The sequence below is a fragment of the Terrapene carolina genome, unplaced genomic scaffold (assembly GCF_002925995.2).
Source record: "Terrapene carolina triunguis isolate 2854851 unplaced genomic scaffold, T_m_triunguis-2.0 Scaffold112, whole genome shotgun sequence".
In the NCBI taxonomy this organism is placed as follows: Eukaryota; Metazoa; Chordata; order Testudines; family Emydidae; genus Terrapene; species Terrapene triunguis.
The window spans coordinates 2,040,291-2,060,290 of NW_020664463.1; the positions used below are offsets into that span (position 1 = coordinate 2,040,291).

At 41.0% G+C, this 20,000-nt stretch overlaps 1 protein-coding gene across 4 annotated transcripts in view; it reads right to left on the minus strand.

The window, feature by feature from the left end:
* The window catches only part of LMO3 (LIM domain only 3), a 76,456-nt gene that overhangs the window by 54,991 nt on the left and 1,465 nt on the right, over window positions 1-20,000 (minus strand). Inside the window, exons 1-2 of one of the 4 annotated variants that reach the window (XM_024202694.2) lie at window positions 18,257-18,414; window positions 9,765-9,978 (exon numbers count right to left, since the gene is read on the minus strand). In XM_024202694.2, the coding sequence (XP_024058462.1) occupies window positions 9,765-9,970 (206 nt within the window). In that variant the 5' untranslated portion in view covers window positions 9,971-9,978; window positions 18,257-18,414. Of the gene's footprint in view, window positions 1-9,764; window positions 9,979-16,854; window positions 16,937-17,958; window positions 17,974-18,256; window positions 18,415-20,000 lie in introns of those variants that run through there. The other 3 variants (XM_024202696.2, XM_024202693.2, XM_024202695.2) reach the window with 3 other exon arrangements.

Here is a 20,000-nt window from a genome sequence, read left to right on the forward strand (position 1 = left end):
AATTAAGGCAGGCTAATCAGGGCACCTGGGTTTTAAAAAGGAGCTCACTTCAGTTTGTGGTGGGGGTGTGAGGAGCTGGGAGCAAGAGGTGCAAGGAGCTGAGAGTGAGAGCTGCTGGAGGACTGAGGAGCACAAGCGTTATCAGACACCAGGAGGAAGGTCCTGTGGTGAGAATAAGGAAGGTGTTTGGAGGAGGCCATGGGGAAGTAGCCCAGGGAGTTGTAGCTGTCATGCAGCTGTTACAGGAGGCACTATAGACAGCTGCAGTCCACAGGGCCCTGGGCTGGAACCCGGAGTAGAGGGCGGGCCCGGGTTCCCCCCAAACCTCTCAATTGACCTGGACTGTGGGTTCTCCCAGAGGGGAAGGTCTCTGGGCTGTTCCCCAACCCACATGGTGAATCTCTGAGGCAAGAAAATCCACCAGTAAGCGCAGGACCCACCAAGATAGAGGAGGAACTTTGTCACAATGGCTTAATATAATTGATTAACCAGCAGCTGTTAGCAGATATCTAGGGTGAGAAATCTTATCTCCCATAATATATCTCACACAAAGTCTAGTTTCAAAGGCTTGACCACAAAAATGTAATGCAAAAGTAATGGAGGTAAATTCAAAGTGACATTTGCAGTTTGGTTTTGTGTAGTTCGCTTCTAAACAGTACAACATACATCCCGTTACAGTATGTCTGGATACAAGACTTGACATCCCTTGTTTATTTCTCACCTCTTCAAAATGTAAAAGGAAGCTGCAATAAAATCCCTGATTTCTCTCCCCACAAGCAATTTTATCTTTAGATGTTGTGCAATTCTCACTTTCATCCAGTATGTGCTAACACAAGACATTATCATTTTTGCAAAAGAAAAGATGAAAAGCTTAAATTACAGTACTGCAGAATGCCACTTAACACAGAAACTGCAGGAGAATATCCTGCGGAATACCAATACAGGTCTGAACACACTTCATTTTATGAGAGGTGATTTTCCCTAGTGAAGGCTTCTGTAACATGTTGTGTAGTTTGTTACAAAACAGAAACACGAAGTCTAATTGTAACTCAAATAAAAAACCTCCCTCAGTTGTTAATTTTGGCCACTTGTGCCTTCAGTCATGCACGTGCAATTCCTATTCGAGCAAACGGTAGTTGCAGTTTTGATCTGAAGCTAGAGTTTGGTCTAAGGCCAGGGCTGCACTACAGCCATATCAGTATTACTCCGTTGCTCAGGGGTGTGAAAAAGCCACATCCCGTAACGAGAGAGTTATACCCACCTAACCCCTCGCCGTAGACAGCGCTGTCAATGGGAGAGCTTCTCCCATTAACTTAGCTATGCCTCTCCCAGAGGTGGATTAACTACACTGACGGAGAAGCTCTCTCATCTTCACTAAAGCACTACAGCAGCGCAGCTGTATTGCTGTACATGAAGACAAACCCTTACGTACACATTCTCCATAGAATACTCCACCGAAGCATTTTGGCACGTGCTTAACTTTAAGCCCTTGAGCAGTCCCATTGATATCAAGGGGGCTACTCAAATATTTAAACTTCAGTATATGTTTAAGTACTGTGGCAGATTGGTCCATATCTGAAATAGATTTTAAGGCTTGAAAGGACAACCACCACCACCACCTCATCTGCATAATACAGGCCACAGAATTTCACCATGTAATTCCTGCATCCAGCCCAGAACACATTCTTGTATCATAACAGGTTTTTAAACTAAGCATGAATGGCGTATGAGGTTTAAGTGGAAATCCTTTCATTTTGATAACAATGATCCATATTCTGTTGGATTTTGGTTGAAATATGGAGTTTACGTTTCAGTTACTTAAGTGAGTTTCGTTTGTGTCCCTGCTGTAGTGTGTGGTAAAGATGTGCCATTACTTTACTGCATTCCTAACCCCAAAATATATTAAAGGATATATTTAACAATGTTCTAAATACTAAAAAAAAAAAACTGCAGAATAAGCAGTGTAGGTAAATCCAAAATTTAGTTACTGTGGGCTGCATTTAATCCCATGTATGCCCTCCAGAACAGAACAAACATTTTTTCTGCCAAGTCAGGTATGTCTAAACTACATTTTCCATCTTGTACTCAAAAGATGACTTGGTGACGGAATCGATATCTATTCTTAAAGGAACAGTGTATTCCTAGGGATGTCTTAAGCTCTAATGTTTTGAAATAAATAGATGCATCATTTCCATGGCCACCTAAAAACCAAAGAAAAGAAGGGACTCGAGAGACCAATGGCTAACGGCCCATGAATTTAGAATAATTTGGAGTCTCAGCTACAGAAGGATATAAGATAGCAGCAATACCAAAATGCCATGATTTATAACTGCTTAACTACAAGAAGATTTCTTTGCAATGGCTTCAGTCATTCAGTTCCTAACTGTACATTAGAATCAAAAATTCAATTCAAGTATTATATTTGGGCCAGACAGACTAAGTTTGGGGATATCATTTAGATTTATTTAAAGGGCCTTCCATGTCACCATAAAGTCTCCACTGGGGAAAATAAGCTTTCAAAACACAAGGCATCTGGTAACAATATACGGCCTCATATTTTAGCATACCCATGACTGCTAAATGAAAACTGATGACATTTATCATTGAAAATATGCATTGTACATACATTAGATATTTTGGTCTCAAATATGTATGTGTCAAGGAATATTTTATTTTCAATAGGAAAAATACATGGTGTTTTCCTTTTTTTTAAAAAAAAAATCCCTTTCTCTTGGGAAAATTGAGGCAAGTTAGAAGTTTTATTAAGCTTTTTGCTTTACTATCAAACAGCATTTATTTGATCTGCCATAAATTTTGCATAAAATGTATCTTGGATACCTTCGAAATTTACCTTGGAAATTCCTAGCTTGCTTATAAGCCACCAGAAAGGTTATATTTAATACTGAGAAACAAGCATATGTTAAAGTTGAAAAAAAGGAAAGTATAGTATATCTAAGTCACATTTGAATGCTAGAAATTAAGCCATCTGTCACTGGTAAAAGATTCAGGAATTTATCTTCCCAAAAACAAAATCATGCTGTAGAGTATTTATAAAAATAAGTAAAACAACAAAACAAAAATCAGGAAAATTGCAGACAAGTAGCAACAAACAAATTATAAGATAGCTGGAAATTTGAATCTGGCTTTAAAAAAAAAAAAAACACACCAACAACCACAACCGATTCCACACTGCACTGGCAGACAAATAGTATTAAAATTTGTTATATGCAGATACTTTATTCTCAGGTATACAATTATGCTCCTGTATTTATTTTTGTAGACTACTATATTGTAAACCAGCACTTAGGGGGCATTGAAAGAATATACTATAAATCTGATACCAAAACATTGCTAAACTTAGGAAACTTGTGTTCTATCTATTCTCATAAAACATATATCAGTCAGTCAATGTGCATTTGAGAGTAACTGCACCTACAGAAGCAACCTACTTAAATATAGCTAATACTTTATACATAGATGAAGAGTTACAGATATTGAAATTCACTTATGGAGGAGTCCTATAGAATTCAATAGGGAAGAAACAGAGGATACTATAGATATTAAAATAGAAGGATATAGAATAAACTCTTTATGGAATTGTACAGGATTTTAGAGAACAATCCTTTCTATAGAATTTTTAAATTATCGTATAGAATTTGGTTTAGCGTTGTACAGGCTAGCTTAAAATTATATAAAACAACTTGTTAAAATGTTATCAATTGACAAAAATCTTTGTAGTGCAATTATTTGCCACTCAGATACCATCAAATAGTATCACAAAATGCTGCAGCAGTTTCAAAATGCAGTGTACTTTTCACATGTAAGTTCTCCAGAAATGTCATGTCTGCTTTCAGCTCTCCTGAAATTCCTTGAGCACAGCCGTAGGATTAATGAGATAGTTTAACAATGCACAAAGTGGCTGGTTTTCAAGGAGCCTTATATGAGGGAGCATTTGTGCACTTGAAAATTAAACCCTGCATAAAATGTAGTGCTTTGAAATATGCCACTATTAAAAACTTTGCACATTTGAAGAAAAAAAAATTACTAGAGAAGAGTAGGAAATATGGAACCGCTGGATAGCGTCAAACTTCACCAGCAAACTTTGAGATTATGCTTTAGCTATTGTATTATAATATAGCATTTCCACGTATGTGACTAAACACTAATTATTAAAGTGTAATTGAATGTGCCATATTAAAAGTTAAAATGGATAAAATTACATACAACACCATCCTGCCTAGTTAGACCAATATATCAGAGAAGTATTACTAGTTATCAGTGTTTGGTAGACAAACTATACAAGAGCAATGATAGACTGAAGTGTTCTGGAGATCTCACCACATGCTTTAGCAGTTAGTGGAAAAGTTGTTTCCTAGTGCAATTTTTATAGAATAGCTTTTTTAAAGAAAAAGTTAACAGCACATATAATTAGTGTAGTTTTTATTAACACATGCATCTTACACACTAAAAATTCCTAACAAGCAGAAAGATGCAATGTCTGACAGATACCTTAAAAATCAATATGTTGTTTTGGGGCACATTTCTGCAAACTTATTCATATGAATAGTCCTCTAGACTCCAACAAGAACATTCCATTAAATAAAGCTTTCCAGCATCAGGCCCTTAGTAAGGAAAAAAGTGAGCTCTTATGCTCCAATCCCGCAAACACACATCGATAGGTAAACTTGGAGTTCAGTGCAACTTAGTACTTCATTCTTTGATAGTTCCTGCCCTGAATTAAGAAAGCTGATTAAGTATGGTACAGTTTAGAATACACTCCATATCCAACTACTCCTAGTGTTTTCCCTGGAAAAACACTTTTTTTTTTAAAATGTATTTTTGGATGAGTTAATATCCTAGGTGTCTGCAGTTTTTTAAATGCAATTTGCACTATGCTAAGGAAAGGGGGGGGGGGGAGAACCACACACCACACAGGAGCTATTAATCAGCACCAGACCATGACACATTTTAAAAGTGCCTTCTCTTGAATTTCAACCAAAGTATTCCTGTTGTTTTGTATTTTTAAATAATTACCACCTTTGGAGTAAGGGCAACTGTACAGGCAAGACAATCAAACTCAAACAATTCATAACTTTGCAGCCATCTTTTCACAATCTAAAATATTTTAGACACGCAGTATCTTTGATGTTTATGCCTGAACGCTTTACTTTCTGTAGTGTGCTTTCATTCTTTAATAAAAAAAAAAAATTGGTACAGATCTTGTAAACTTGGTTTGTCTCTGAAGTCTTCAGCCAAAAGCAAAGGAAATAAAATACAATTCACCATCTTCTCTAACAAAAAGTAATCTAGTCATCTTTATAGCTGTTCATGATACTTTTAAAGTCCGCAGTAAATTCACAAGCTAAAATATCATTAAGCCTATAGGAAAAAAGGAAGAAATTTTAATGTTTTGTATTTCACTCTCCCACAAATATCCTACATTAAAAAAAAGCCCACCCTAATATTTATTTTGTGAATCCTTCTCCTATGATCTGTTTGCTTGGCTAGAGAATTTTGCCTGACAAAAGTAATAAACGTTCCAATTCAATTTCCATGTTGAGATGGATTTAAAAACAGAAACCATCTTCTTTGTGTTTACTAAGAGATATACACTCCAACATTTAGTGTCATGGAGCTGAGTTAAAACCAGAAACGGTGAAGATAATTTAGCTACGTGAATGCCTGCTCTTTAGTGAAATGCTGCCAAAATTAAATAGGAATGAAACAGCACTTTGTAGTCATTGGTCGCTCAGCAGGGTTTGCGTAGTTAAAAACCTAAGTGAAAAGGGTGATTGACCTACATTGCTACTAGCTTAGCACAGCTGTAGTTTCATATTTTCACTGCTTCCGAGGAAGCTCATTATTTAATGCAACTGAGTTACATTTAATTGTCAGCCTTTCATTTTACACTTTGGGCCAGATATTAGTCTCAGATGTGCGGCACACATTACCGTGCATCTGGAAATACCCACTGCGGCACATGTGTGCGCAAGCAGAGTAGCAATCCTTAAGATAGGGCCACGCACGCTTTGCGCCTGAAATAAGGATGCTGCCCTGTGGTGCTAATGAACATGCAAAAAAGTCAAGTGAGCAGACAGAGTAGGCAAAAACCTTGCCACCCGAGAAGGGTAACAATGAGCAGTTTTCCATTTTAAAGTTCTTTTTGTAAAAGTTCCCTGTGAGACATAACTAAAGCATATTTCATACAACTCATACCTGTGGTTTAAGTAAGTAATAACCTTCCAGTTAACAACCAGTCTGATATGTTAACAGCCCAAGGGCTGTTAACATAACAACTGGTCATTAACTGCCATAATGACAGATTTCAAAGAGAATGATCACTCTTGTAAATGGACATGCTGCCAGTCAGAATGGAGTACAGATTGGGATAGGTCGATACATTAAGATGTCATTTCACATTTCTGGAGAAAAACTGTTTGTATTAATAGTACGTTCCATTTACTATAATTGGATGCAAAATATGAGAGTGAACCTAAATTCCTTAAATTAAGTCTTCACTTCTTAACCTAAGAGTGTGTGAGCAGGAGACAGAAGCCTGCAGGGAAACTATACTCTGCATCTCATTTTCATGGAAAGTTATTTCTAATACTGAGACCTTTCTTGATACAAATGAATTTCCTTCCTGGTTAACAGAATAGGGCTCATTCCTGCAGCACCCACCCCAACTGCCCCTCTAATTGATGTGAATTGTCCCTCTGAAGTCACTGGGACAACTCACATGTGTAAGGATGAGGCCACCAATGGATTCTCTGGGGCATAGCTTGTTACATCTTACTACAGAGACGTCCCCTGCTTAGAAAGCAGAAGTAACATTAGTTTAACATCATTAACTAGGAGAGTTAGTTTGAAGAGTTCAGGAGTTCCAGAAATCCAAGGAGGTTATATACTGCTAATCACAAGGATATCAAGGTGCTGATATTGAGAAACTACTACTTTTCAGAATGAATTTTTAAGTACACACACAAGATTTGAAGAAGGGTGAAAGACAGGAAGCCTCCCTGCAATCAACCTCCTTCCCCCAGTTTGATAATTGGACCATGTAAAGCACACAGAGTGGCTCCATTGTTGCTTATATAATTTCTGGAATGTCTGTCTTATTGAAAAACTATGAACAAAGAAATTGTTAAACTATTTTACTCTTTTAGTCTCATTGAAGTCACATATCCTCTAGAGGGCACCACATAAATTAATAGGAAGCTACTACAATTTTATATTTAACTGACTAAAACTCCGTTTACAGTTAATAAAAAAAATTGTAAGAGGATAGTTTGAAGCTGTAATCTAACCCTAATCTGTTCATTAGTACAAAGTAATTTATTCTTCATATTCATATCAAATAAGTTTTCATATTTTTGTAAACTATTTGCCTACAAAGCTAGAGAAGAACTAGCTTCTTCATTAGCATTATAATGAAGATTACTTGTACAGGTTCACTGCATAAGTAAGTAATAAGGCAATGAGGAATAGGACTATCTGCAATTACCTTAAGTGCATCAGTTTGAAGTTTAGTGTAAATACAAAGTTTGAGTCTATGCACTCGCAAATATGACTACAGAATAAGCACCATGACTAGATTTTGATGATTCCACAGCCAGATGAGAAATATTTAAACCTGATTTATCTCCTGTTAGTTGTAGTTACACTAATCAGAAAAGCAAGTACCGTGTATAGATGATAAACTGACTTACATGCAGGTTTCGAGTGTGGTTATATTCAGACAAATGACTATGTAGAAACGGGGCCCCTTCCTACGAGCGTATTAGGTCAAACGGTCTTCAAGCTCAATCTACTGGAAAACCAAGTTTTCACTCGAGCTAACCGTGCAGAGCCCAAGCAGCCATAGAACAAGAAGCTGGGTTCTAGTCTGCACCACACAACAGATCGGTCTTGATCATTTTTTGCTGTTGATTTGAGAGGCACAGGGAACACATCTTTATTTCAAGATCCCAAATTTGCTTAACTCACTGATAGCAAATACAAAGACACCGATAAACCTGTAACTTTGTCATGGCTTTTTCATGTGACTTTTTTCACTACTGCGTAATCATTTGAAATAGAGGGGGGTGGGGAAGATCTAATTTTCTAACAAATTTTTAAGAAAAGCTAGATTGTCGCCAGGAAACCAGCTGTTTTTTTCTGCATTTTGAGACCATGGCCATGAGCATATGACTGACAGTTGTACATTAATTCCTTTAGATATGGTTTCCAGCCTTTTCAAGCAACTGTACCAATTTGTTGGAATAAGACCTCACTAGGTACGTCACTGGCACCCTCACCACAAGAATCTCAGGGTCCAAACTCTATGGTGAGCTCCGCCGCACCTGTACTACACTACCTTGCATTCAGTTTAGTGTTCTCGAACCTGTAATGGTGGGCTTCACAAGGAAAACCACACCACATTACACAAGACTGCGTTTGAAGTGCCTCAAGTTGTATCGCAGATCAGAGAGTGCATAACTGAATAGGAGGTACCAAGCAGCAGAGCTCACACCTGTGTTCTCCTCCCACAATCTGATCATCGTTAAGGCAGGGAGATGTAATGAGGCCAGCCAGTTGAGTACCAGTCATCACCATTACAGTATTTTACATTAATTTGTGTTGCTACATTTTTCTGGGGTATGTGGCCATTTTAGACCTACCACCTCATCTATTTTAGGTCTTGTCTGCACAGTGGGGTAATGTGTTTTACCAGGGGGAGAGTTCTAACATGCACTAACATATTGTACATTAATGGGTCCGTGTAGACTTTGCTGGGGTGCACTTAAGGGTCCCTAGTGCATGTCAACGTAGCACTGTTTTAAACTAGGGTGACCAGACATCCCGATAAAATCGGGACCATCCCGATATTTAGGTGTTTGTCCCGCGTCCCGATCGATCTTCGGTCGGGACGCTGCACTCCGCCTTTTTTTTTTTCTCCGCCGGCAGCACTCGGCTGTTCTCGGCTTTCGCCCCCCTCCGACTGCCAGCAGCACTCAGTTGTTCTCGGTTGGTATTTCCCCCCCTCTCCTGAAAACCAGAGGCTCCCCCACTGTAAACTGATCCACACATTGCTACCAGTCTGGACCCAGCTAGACTTGCATGTCAGAATGCAGAGTGAAAGGAAAAGTTACAGCAGTTGTTACTTCTCTGCTCTGTCATTAGGGTGATGAGCATGGTGTAAATACCTCGACTCTGAAGGTATGCATAGCTAAGGGAGGGTGCATAATCTCCTCTGACTGCCCGCAGCACTCGGCTGTTCTCTGCTCCCCCCCCCCCCCCCCGACTGCCCGCAGCACTGGGCCACAGTAGGGAATTGTGAGAGGGAGCTGTTTGTGTCATTACAAAGTGGACCAATTAATCTGCAACATATTAGTGAGCTTTAGAAATGTAGAACTCTGCACTTTTGTTATAAGAGGTAGAAAGGATTCCTCCAAGTTAGGGCAGAAGCACCGCAGAGTAAGAAAGCTACAATGCTTGCACTCTCCTCTCAATAGAAGGCTTCAGACTCCAGTGTTGTCAGGCTGACAGCTACACATTTTACACTGAACACTATACTTTAAGAAGGTACGCAGTGGGTTACTTCAAGTGGAAGTATTTTCTCTATCATGGCATTTGTTTTATCTGTGCAGTACTTAAAATATAGTACTGGGCAAAGATTTTATAGCAGTCAGGTGTTTATTGTTCCAAGGTCTCTCACTGTGGAAGAAAGATTGAACAGGACTACAATGCTTACATACTAGACAACCATAACAACTCCCTCCTACCTCAGGTAGTCTCTGCGACAAAGGATAAGGTTGGCTTTGGTGTACAAGGTGGAGCCCACCTCCCCCAAACGACAGTCACAGCAAGCACACTTCAGGCAGTCCTCATGCCAATATTTGTCCAGGGCTTTTAGAAGATATCGGTCCTTGATCTTACGGTTGCAGCCAGCACAACCTTTCGGCTTGGTGTCTGGCTGGACTGAGAGCATTTGTATACCTGAAATAAAACAAATGAGACAGAAGAATGAGATCAACAACAGTCTCCCCTTCACAGATGTGAATTTTTCTTCCTAATGCATAAAGAGACAGCTCTTTAGACGAAGTGCATGATCTAAATAGTTAATATCACATTGACAATAGCATTAAGATTCATTTAATCTAACTGGTTAGTGCAGATCTCTGCTAGGTTCCTTACCTTCTCCCCCACATCCCTGCCTTCTCAGTCACTTGGCTAAAAATTGCTATATAGTGGGTTAAAAAAAAATCAATTTCATATAAAATGTCAAATTTCTAATGGCCAGAAATTTGAACAAATCTGAGGAAGAGTTGAATCAGAAGCCAAAAAATATTCTGAATTTGATAATATTTAGTACTAGGCACATCCAAAGGATTCACAAATATTAAGCACAAGTGTTCCCAATTTTATAGGTGGGAAAATTGAAGCAATTAGGAGGTACAAGTCTAGTTTTTTCCAGAGTGCTCAACATTTGGGGCTAGATCTCTGGGCGCTCAGTTCCCATTCAGGCACCTAAAGAAAGTGACCAGATAGTGAAAAGTAGGGGGTGCTGAGAATTTCTCTCGGTGAGCACTTTTCATCCAGACTAAATAGCATCAAAGCTTTATTGGCCCTAAAATGACCTGCACAAGGTCAGTGATTCACTGGCAAGCAGATCAACAGAATCCACTTCTCCTGATTCCCCAGCTCTGGCCAGTACACAGTGCTATAGAACAAGACCATTTTATGAACTAACTCCTGCTATAACAAACATTCCTGAAGAGAAGTAAATGGAAATATTATAGCTTTAGATAACAGTAAATGCCACTTATAAATGAGATGTTGAGTGGCTGACATCTACTTGTAAGGAAGGGGAAATAGATGGCTATGAGAACTGGAAATGATACTACTATGGGCTTGTCTACACTTATCGGGGGATCAATGTGGGGGGATCGATGCATCGGTGGTCGATTTAGCGGGTCTAGTGAAGACCCGCTAAAATCGACCGCAGATCGCTGTCCCGTTGACTCCTGTACCGCACCTGAATGAGACGCGCAAGGGGAGTCGACGGGAGAGCATCTCCTGTTGACATAGCATAGTGTGGACCCTGCGGTAAGCAGAGCTCAGTACATCAACTTCAGCTATGTTATTCATGTAGCTGAAGTTGCATAACTTAGATCGATCTCCGTCCATAGTGTAGACAAGGCCTTAGATGCTGTATCAACAAGGACACAATCAGGAGTAGGACCCGACTGCACTAGTTTTAACAGTGCACAGGGTAAAAAAACACATCTGCCCCCAAAGATCTTGAAAATGAATGTCTCTAGGTTACTAGTTTGAATCCCCACCCCAGATCCGCATAGTTATCAGACTTGTTCTTTAAAATCCAAGCATTTCTCTCCCCTGCCCCCAGCATCTCAAAGTCCTCCCATTTTAAATGTCTAACAGGGCTACATTATTGCTCCTTGCATTACAGCAGGCAGGCAGCAGAGAAAGAGCAAGAGAGAGCATGCACCACACACACTGACTCATTACTATATTTTTTCCAGGGTTTCAAGCCAAGCCTATAAGTTTATCTATTTTTAATAAGAGTGCACCCAATTATAAATATTACAATCAGTTTCTCACAGCCAAATGTGAAAGATCTGAGCAATACAATAATGAACCCCAACCCAGAAACAAGTGTTACTACCCACACTCATTGCTCTCCCTTCTCAGGCAGAGGTTGGGAAAATAGTAGAGCTCTGCTCCATGCCTTGAAGGTCAGATGTGGGCTCTGTGAGAGCAATGAAGGAAAGCAGCATCCAGAGTTATGGACTCTTCACCAAGGATGCCCTACCACCTACTGTTATAAAAGCTGGGGACTGCAAGATTTAGTTTATCAGATGATCTCAACTGTTGTGATAACATACCAGAAGGCAGAAGCAGTCTGAGGTAGCTATAATCTCTTACCTAGTTCAGGTTAAGCGAACACAAGCCAACAGGAAGCCAGTGTAGACTTTGAAACACTGTTATAATATACCTTTATGGCTGTCACCACTAAGACAAGCTGCTGCATTCTGCGCCAGCTGTAGTTTCCAAGTGTAGTTGCAAGGAGAACACGCGATTACTGCCGTCTGCATAGATTCTAGATCCCATTAAGAGGCTTTTGGGGGGGGGGGGGGGGGAGGCAGAGGGAGTAACTTAAGTTTTACCTCAGAAGCTTTGTGGTCACTGAAGTTAGAACAGTAATCCCGACTCGCACTGTGGCATTCCCCTAGTATAGTCCCATTCCCCCACCATCTATTAGTCATTTGTTAGATTAACATTTCATTACATAGAAAATACTTAGTATGTAACCCAAAGCAACCCAAAATACAACAGTGCTAATTTGAGATGTCAGCAGCTCAAATACTGAACAATTTTATTTTTCTGTCTCTGTGTACTGCGCCCCCCCAGCACTGTAGCATCTCTCAATTAATTGATCCTCACGGCTCCCAGTAGAGAGATGGACATAATCCCCATTTTACAAATGGGGAACTGAGGCACAGATTAAGTGACTTTCCCAAGGTCACATGGGAAGCCCACAGCAGAGCCAGAAAAAAAAAAAATCAGATCACCCATGTCATAGGCCAGTGCCTTAAGCACTTTCTATAGCACCTTACACCATGCTCCTCCACCCACAAGCAGCATGCATAGAGCACCACTTAAATATAGCCATGAATGGGGGGATAAGGGCAGCAGTCAAATAGCACACAGCAGAACACCTTTGAAGAACTTTTGTCAAGAACACTAGAGAAAAAAACTTTATGGAAAAATCCCACTGGATATTTAATACCCACTCAGAGTAAAGAGAAACCTCAGCATTTAACGTTTCCTCTGAAATAAGCATTTGTTAAATATCAGTGCCATTCATGGCTTTGCACAAGGCAGTCTCCAAACCACATACACAATATAAACCAATAAAAAAAAAAAAAAAAAAGACTGATGAATAGCAAGCCTAAATTACTTGGAATTTGGTTTAAAAAGTTCAGAAGGATGAAGGACTGTACTAGGACTGGAAACTTTAGCTTGAGGGAATCCAGGTTAAACAAGGAGCGAAGATAGCTAAGGGCTTTAAAAAAATATATAGATCTTAAATGTAAAAATTTTCACTTGATAGGTAACCATGGTAGAGAATCCAGGCTGGCAGTCTCTGATCCTAATTGATCAAACCAGCGAGCAAATGTCCTTTTGCAGTCTGAAGTGAACAAGCTGCAAGAACCGATGCAAGGCTCAAAAATCTGAGCGCATTAAAATAATCAAACCTCATGATTCCCCAAAAGCTTGTCTGAGGTCATCATGTTATAAATAAGGGTTTGGCCTGCAGTGTCTTCCAACTGGAAGAGTATATAGAAAATGTGATGCAAAAGTAAGGACATGGTCAAAGGCCACGTCAAGATTTGTAACTGTATTCACAGCTCCCTTCTCATGTCTCTGCCTCAGTGATTCGGGAGAGCGTCCTCATGCCCCAACCCACCGACCCCACCTGTTTTCTTGGGGTGGAGGTAAAGTTGGCTCAGATGCATCCAACTGGCAATATCTATCTTCTCATGAGGGACAACACTTGTAGGGTCCATTGGGGGAAGGAGAGATTTTTCACATCAGCTGCATTAGATTGAAGCCTCATCCCTTTTGGTGAAAATTCATCCAATGCAACTGATGTTTAACATTACTTGGAAATAAATGTCAAGCATTTTAGTAATTTTTTTTTTTTCTAAAAGTCCTCCTTAGGGCCTGACCTGTCTGTCACCCCCCCCCCCCCCCCCAAAGTGCTTGGTAGACTCTTGGGATACTCTCCCCCACCCCTTTCTAAATCCTGGACAATTTCTGTCCCCTCATTTCTAGAGCAGAGTTTCCATTTTTTTTCCCCCTGTTGTATGGGTCACATTAACACAGATGCTCTCATGGATAAGCTCTCGCCCATTAAGGATCTCATACGATCCCTATGGCAACTACAGCAATTGCTTACATGGAAAGTGATCAATTAAATTATGTCCAAAAATATATTAGTCTGAAATAAAGAGTGCCAGCATCTTACAGTCAGCCAGCTCGTCATGGACCACTGTCTGGATCCTTCTGTTCTAAGGAACAACTGCAGGACTCCCTGAGGGTACAGTCACCACCCAAATACTCTGTTTGACTGGTTGTTGCTGAGGGGTGTACACTACTTCCACCAGTTCTAGGGCACAAGCTACCGTGATCAGCCTTTCCAAAACACACTCAACTCAGTGAGTTGAGCACCTGATCTGTAAAATTAAATCAAGGTTTCCCTACACAGCAGTGCAGAGCACTACCCATTATCTATCACAGATCTATAGTCTAGACTGATCAGAATTATTAACCCTAGTTTGCCACTCTCAAATTAACATTTCTTAATAGTCCCGATGTACTATCAAGGATTTCCTCCCCCCCCCCCCCCCCCCAGCAGATAGCACAGCTTTGTAGGTTGAAGAAATTTTCCTAGACATCATCTTCTACCCTTTGAACTCCTGGGGAAAGGTAAGAGAAGATTTCTATCTTCTGATTTACCAATTCCTGGACTTTACCCTAGTCTCCCATAACCAAATCCTTCAAAATGATTCATTCCCATTCTTTTTATTTGGAATGTATTGTGAAATGGCTGTCAATTTGTGGATATGAACTCCACAAAGGAGAAGAGTGGAGAGGGGGAAAAATAGGCTTCTGAAAATAGAGTATACAGCAAAGAATAGATAAATAAATCAAATCTCACTCCAACTGTATAACCATTACTCACCCTCTTCCTCAATTTGAGGGAAACAAGTATTTGGTGTAACTGGACAGTACAGTATTTGCAATGCGGACCTAACATTTGCAATGAAGATCAGTGCCCGCATTGTGGAAGGTGCTGGACAGAACATACTGTTCTTCCCTACAGAGTTGATATTTAGTCTTAAACTAAAGTATCAGTCAGAGGCTAAGCATGTGACTTTTCCATGCTTATTCTGCACTGGCTCATTTGAACACTTAGGGCTAAATTTTGCCCTTGGTTAGTCACAGCTCCTACCAATATCAATGGGCTATACCTCACAAAGGGCCAAGTTATGCCTGTGTTTTAAAAAGACTAATTTTTAAAATTATTTAAACAAGTTATCTAAACTAAATAATTTTCAAACAAAATACACAAAACCAACAAAAAAAGGGTTAAAGATTCTGGGGAGGGGGAACCCAAAACATTTTTCAGCATAGCTGCCGCCTAGCTTGACGGGGTTTCCGTCATATACAGGGTTTACAGTTTGGTTCAATGACTTAGCACCCCCACTATTCAAACTGTTCCAGTGCCCCTGCTTTTCAGATGCCCCAGATGCTTGTAGTCACACACTTACAGAGCAGCCAATGGCTTCTCTCCCAACCATTCAGGAGAAAAGAAGATACACCAGTGTTAAAGAAGTTAAGTGTTCATAAACTGAGATACATTTCATAACTTGCTTACAGCACATGAGGAGTCATAACTAGCTTGAGATTGGCATATGAATTGTTCTGTGGAAAATTCTTATTGCCTCTGAGACCCTGCTATTCCGAGTTATTTGACAGGTTAAGGGAAATCATAATTAAAAAGAGAGACAAATAATAGCCTGTGCAGTGTGGTGCACAGAAATAAGTAGAACCATTTCATTTAAACTCTGGTGAGCTTTTAATTGCCTGGATTGCATTGTGAACCAGCCTAACGGTTGATTGCTTCCATTATGCTCTCTTGTTCTGTGCCATTCATCCGCACAGGCTCAGCTTCTGTAGTTAACACAACAAAGTAACCGCAACTCCATAACACCCAGGGTTTTTTTTTTTTTTTTTAAATGAAAAAAGTAAGGTTTTTGAGTACTGTGAATGTGGATTCTTGTGTGTACTTTTGAGCTAATTTTGCCATAGGAAACAAAACTTCACCCCCGCTTCTAAAGACATGTATGAATCAGATTTTTTTTTTTTTTTTAAAAAGGGTGAATGCTGGGAGGGGGGAAGTGGGTAGAAGAGAAGGGGAGGTTAGATGGATGCTAAAATAGGAACGCAGTCCCACAGCTGGGAGCACTGACACAGATTAAAGAATTTGGCCAACATGGCCATTCGATTGCCAGGAGACACCAAACAAAAGATTCCCCCCCTCCCCTTTTGAAAGCTAGATTGGGCCTAAAAGGTTGTTTCTCTCTCTTCATTGGCCCAGAGCATCCCAGCAGGCTGTAGCCCCCTAAGGGACAACAATGCAAATACATGTCCCCCCGATCTCAGGGACTGGAACTGCTTCTTAACTGTGTTCCTACCCCTACACCCCTCCCCCTTTTTTTTTTTTGGAGCAATGATGCTGGGAACCAATTTGATTCCCTTTTTCTCCAATGCAGCTGCAAGGCTCAGAGATACTGACATTTTTCCACTCTTATCAGTTTAATTACAGTTACCATGGCAGCAAAGTGCTAGTGCTTGGCAAAGGCCAACAAGAGATTTGCAAGACTGAGTTCAATTTTGATGCAGCTCACATGCAAAATAAAAAAAAAAAAAATAAGAAACATACATACACTCTACAACAAAGGATCCCTTTTGGAGTTAGACGCTCAAGCCTTTTGTGCTAGTTTCTTTTCAAGCCACACAGGGATGGGGCAAGGGGTTGCAAGAGAACGTACAATATTTGTTGCACCTAGCAAGATTAATTGGCTTAGGCAACAGTCCTACAAAACTGTTCAAGGAAGCAATATTTCAGATCTCTTTAGAACACACACACACACACACACACACACACACACACACACGCTACAGCAACATATTTAGAAAGAGGAATCAGCCTTTTTAACACTCCCGGAGTGTGCACGGTTGTTGCTAAATGCAAACTAAGACACGAGATCGAAACCTTACCAAAACTTTTCTCCTTTTTCTGCATGAGTTGACTTAAGAGTGCCTAGATAGCGCCTTCTCACTGAGCACCAAATCCCAGCCAAAGTAGCAAGTGTTTCCCCAGTTTGGGTCAAACGAGGAGCCTTATGCGCTGCAGCCAGACACACACCAGACAGCCGAAGCTAGGCTATTGTGCAGGCACTTTGGAGACGGGGGTGGGGGGGGAGGTGGAGGTTAGGGGACTGGTGGAACAAACACAAGCCAAGCCACTTGCAATGTAGCGGTGTGCAAAATGATGGCGAATGACAAAACCACATGCTTCCCTAACTCTGCCCGTAATCCTATAATCCCAGCGGTCTCTTTTAGCTTCGTGGTAACAAATGGATTTGATTAAACTGTCACATGCAGCGTTAGCCTACCATATCATGTTCAATATGAAAAAGATCATAAATAGATCTAGTATTTCATAACACCAATCTGGCTACCCCTCCCTCCCCCCCTACATACCCCATGTAAAAAAATATACTGCATCAGCCTGATTCCCAGTATATTACCCCCTGTGTATTTGGCATTTCACTATCCCCTCCCCTCTCACCTCATTTGCTTTGCCTTACAAGCAAGCAAAAAAACCAAACATCCATTTGTGGCAATGGAGGAGTGCTAATTGCTGGACCCCAGCTAAGGGGTTCAAAATAATAACAGAGCCAGTTACAAATTAAACTGTTATAAAGGGAGGTGCTGGGATTAAAGCAGAGGGGGAAAAGCCATCCACCTGCTCCCCTGATAATTGAGAATACATTTCGAGACGCTCTGGAAGGAAAAATAATGTGGAAATTGCTGCAGTTTCATTGTTAACTTTGCTGTTTCTCCAGACATTCAGCTGCGCGGGTCTCGCTCAGCAGCCTCCGATTGCATGTATTTCATGTCTCATCATTAAAATAATGAAGCCTCACATGATTTAAACAAAACAGTCTCGGCAGAGCTGCAGCTTGAGTGAAAGTTGCAGTGCAGAGACGAGTGAGTATGTGTGTGTTGCAGCCCCAGTTTATGACTCATTAGGAGAGAGAGAGAGATGCGCGCACACATAAATGACCCAAAGCTTGTGTATACAGTTGCCTCACTTACCTTCTCAATTAAGCGATACAGGGGGAGGCAGTTCAATAAGCACAGTGGCTGCTTTGTAGCTTTTCTCCTTGGGAAAGGTCAAAAAGAAGCATTGTTTGGGGGGAAAATATAGGGATGAGCGGGAGAGATGGGGGGGGGGGGGAAAGAGAGAGCTCGCTATTCTTTTAAGTTTAAAATAATGAGGTCCTCAAGGATCCGCCAAGTAATTGTGTTGACCGCATCCGAGCTACAGGTGTCCTCCTTTTAGTATCTTGCAATCCAAGGCTGTCTCTCGCCGTCCTGGCTGAAGACAACTTACCTAAAAGCAGCGTGTGAGGAGCCGCGTTGAATGAAGTCAGGGCTTTATCAGCTGCAAAATGCAATCCCTTACCAGCCAGACATAATACAGCAAAAGAAAAGGTCACTCGGTTATTACTGAGCCAGCAGAGCCCAAGCAGCTCTCATGGAAGACCACAGAGAAAGCAGCTCCCTTCCGATTTAAGGCTATTTACCTCTCTTCCCCCACCACACACACACACACACACACACCCCCCTTCCTCTTTCTCCCCCCTCCCGTTCTGCAGCTCACTCAAGTACAGCCGCCCTCGGAAAGTGCAAAGCAGCCAGGAGACAGATTGGGCTTTGTTGGTAATTTCCCATGGTGAAAATTTACAAGCCTGAGAGTGCAGTCAGCAAAACCACATGCATATGCTAGACACAAACACCAGGGACAACCTCACACACAAAAAGTGACCTCTACAGAAGCCATTCAGCATCAGCCTCCCCAGCCCTCCAGAAACAGACTCAGGGAAAGAGAGGGAGCATGCACCTCCCACCCCCCAAAAAAGTTGCCCAGGCAAAACAGGAGGGAGGGGGGGGGGGGGAAGGCAAGATATTCATCTCTCTGGCGCTATTAATTAATCCCAGGAAAGATCCCTAAAGTGAACGTGAAAATGGATTCAATACTAACTCTGCGCTGCCAAAATGGGATTTTCAGAACTGCCTGAGAACTCCAGTGTTTTAGTTCCTTCCTCAGCTGGTCCCTAACTTCCAAACACATCCCCCAACTCCCAATCAGACCTGCCAAGGGCGTCGATCTACCACGTACTCACATTGGGCACCGCTTGGCATATGCCACTTTAAATTATTATTTTAACTGACTGCCCAGGTCTCAGGATAATCCCCCAGTGAACTCGTTTCTCTGTATGGGATGCCCAGCCCAAAATCTAATGCGACTCTATGCTTAAAGGGTGGAGGGACAGAATCACATGTTTAAATCTACTTGACCAGAAGACAGACAGACCAAAATATATATATGTATAATAATAGGTAAGGCATACTTGCTAATCAGCTTTGTAACCGTGACTGAACGTTTCTTGGCTTTCTATAATAAAAGATGTTGAGCCTAGTCTACTGTAAATAAAGTAAAAAAAAAAAATTCCACAGCATCTTCCTTTAAGAGCCATCTGCACTTGGAGAAAGACCAGATTAAGAATTTGTGAAGCCAGTTTTCAGACTTCAAAGTGATTCTCTGTTGTCTGCTATTAGGAGCACCACACTAGATTTCCACAAAGCTTTGAAAGATGTCAGCTTACAACATACCCTAAATTTGAATGACACTCATATTATGGAAGTCTTTCAAGCCCCAAGATTTAAAAGCATTGAAGTACTCTGCCACCATCCCCTCCCCCCATATCATCCAGCAGTTCTAATAATAATTAAAAAAAAAGTCAAATCAACCTAGTAAATGCACACGCTTGGGGGGGGGGGGCACACTTAGATAACTTCAGTACCTGTGAGTATTCCTGATTCTGTTGCCCTCCTCTCTCTAAATGGGATGGGACAAAACTCAGCCACAACCAACCTGAGCAAGCTCCCGAAAAGCACAGTCTGAGGCAGCAGATAAATAAAAGCCCCTTCTGTTGATATGATCTGCAAACAGAGAAAAGCAAGACTCGCCAGAAACCTGCCTTTCTCGTGCACGCACCCATACGCTCAGCGAGCAGACGCACTTCCCTGTGTTTATAGACTACTTCTGCTACCACACCACTCTGAAAATACAG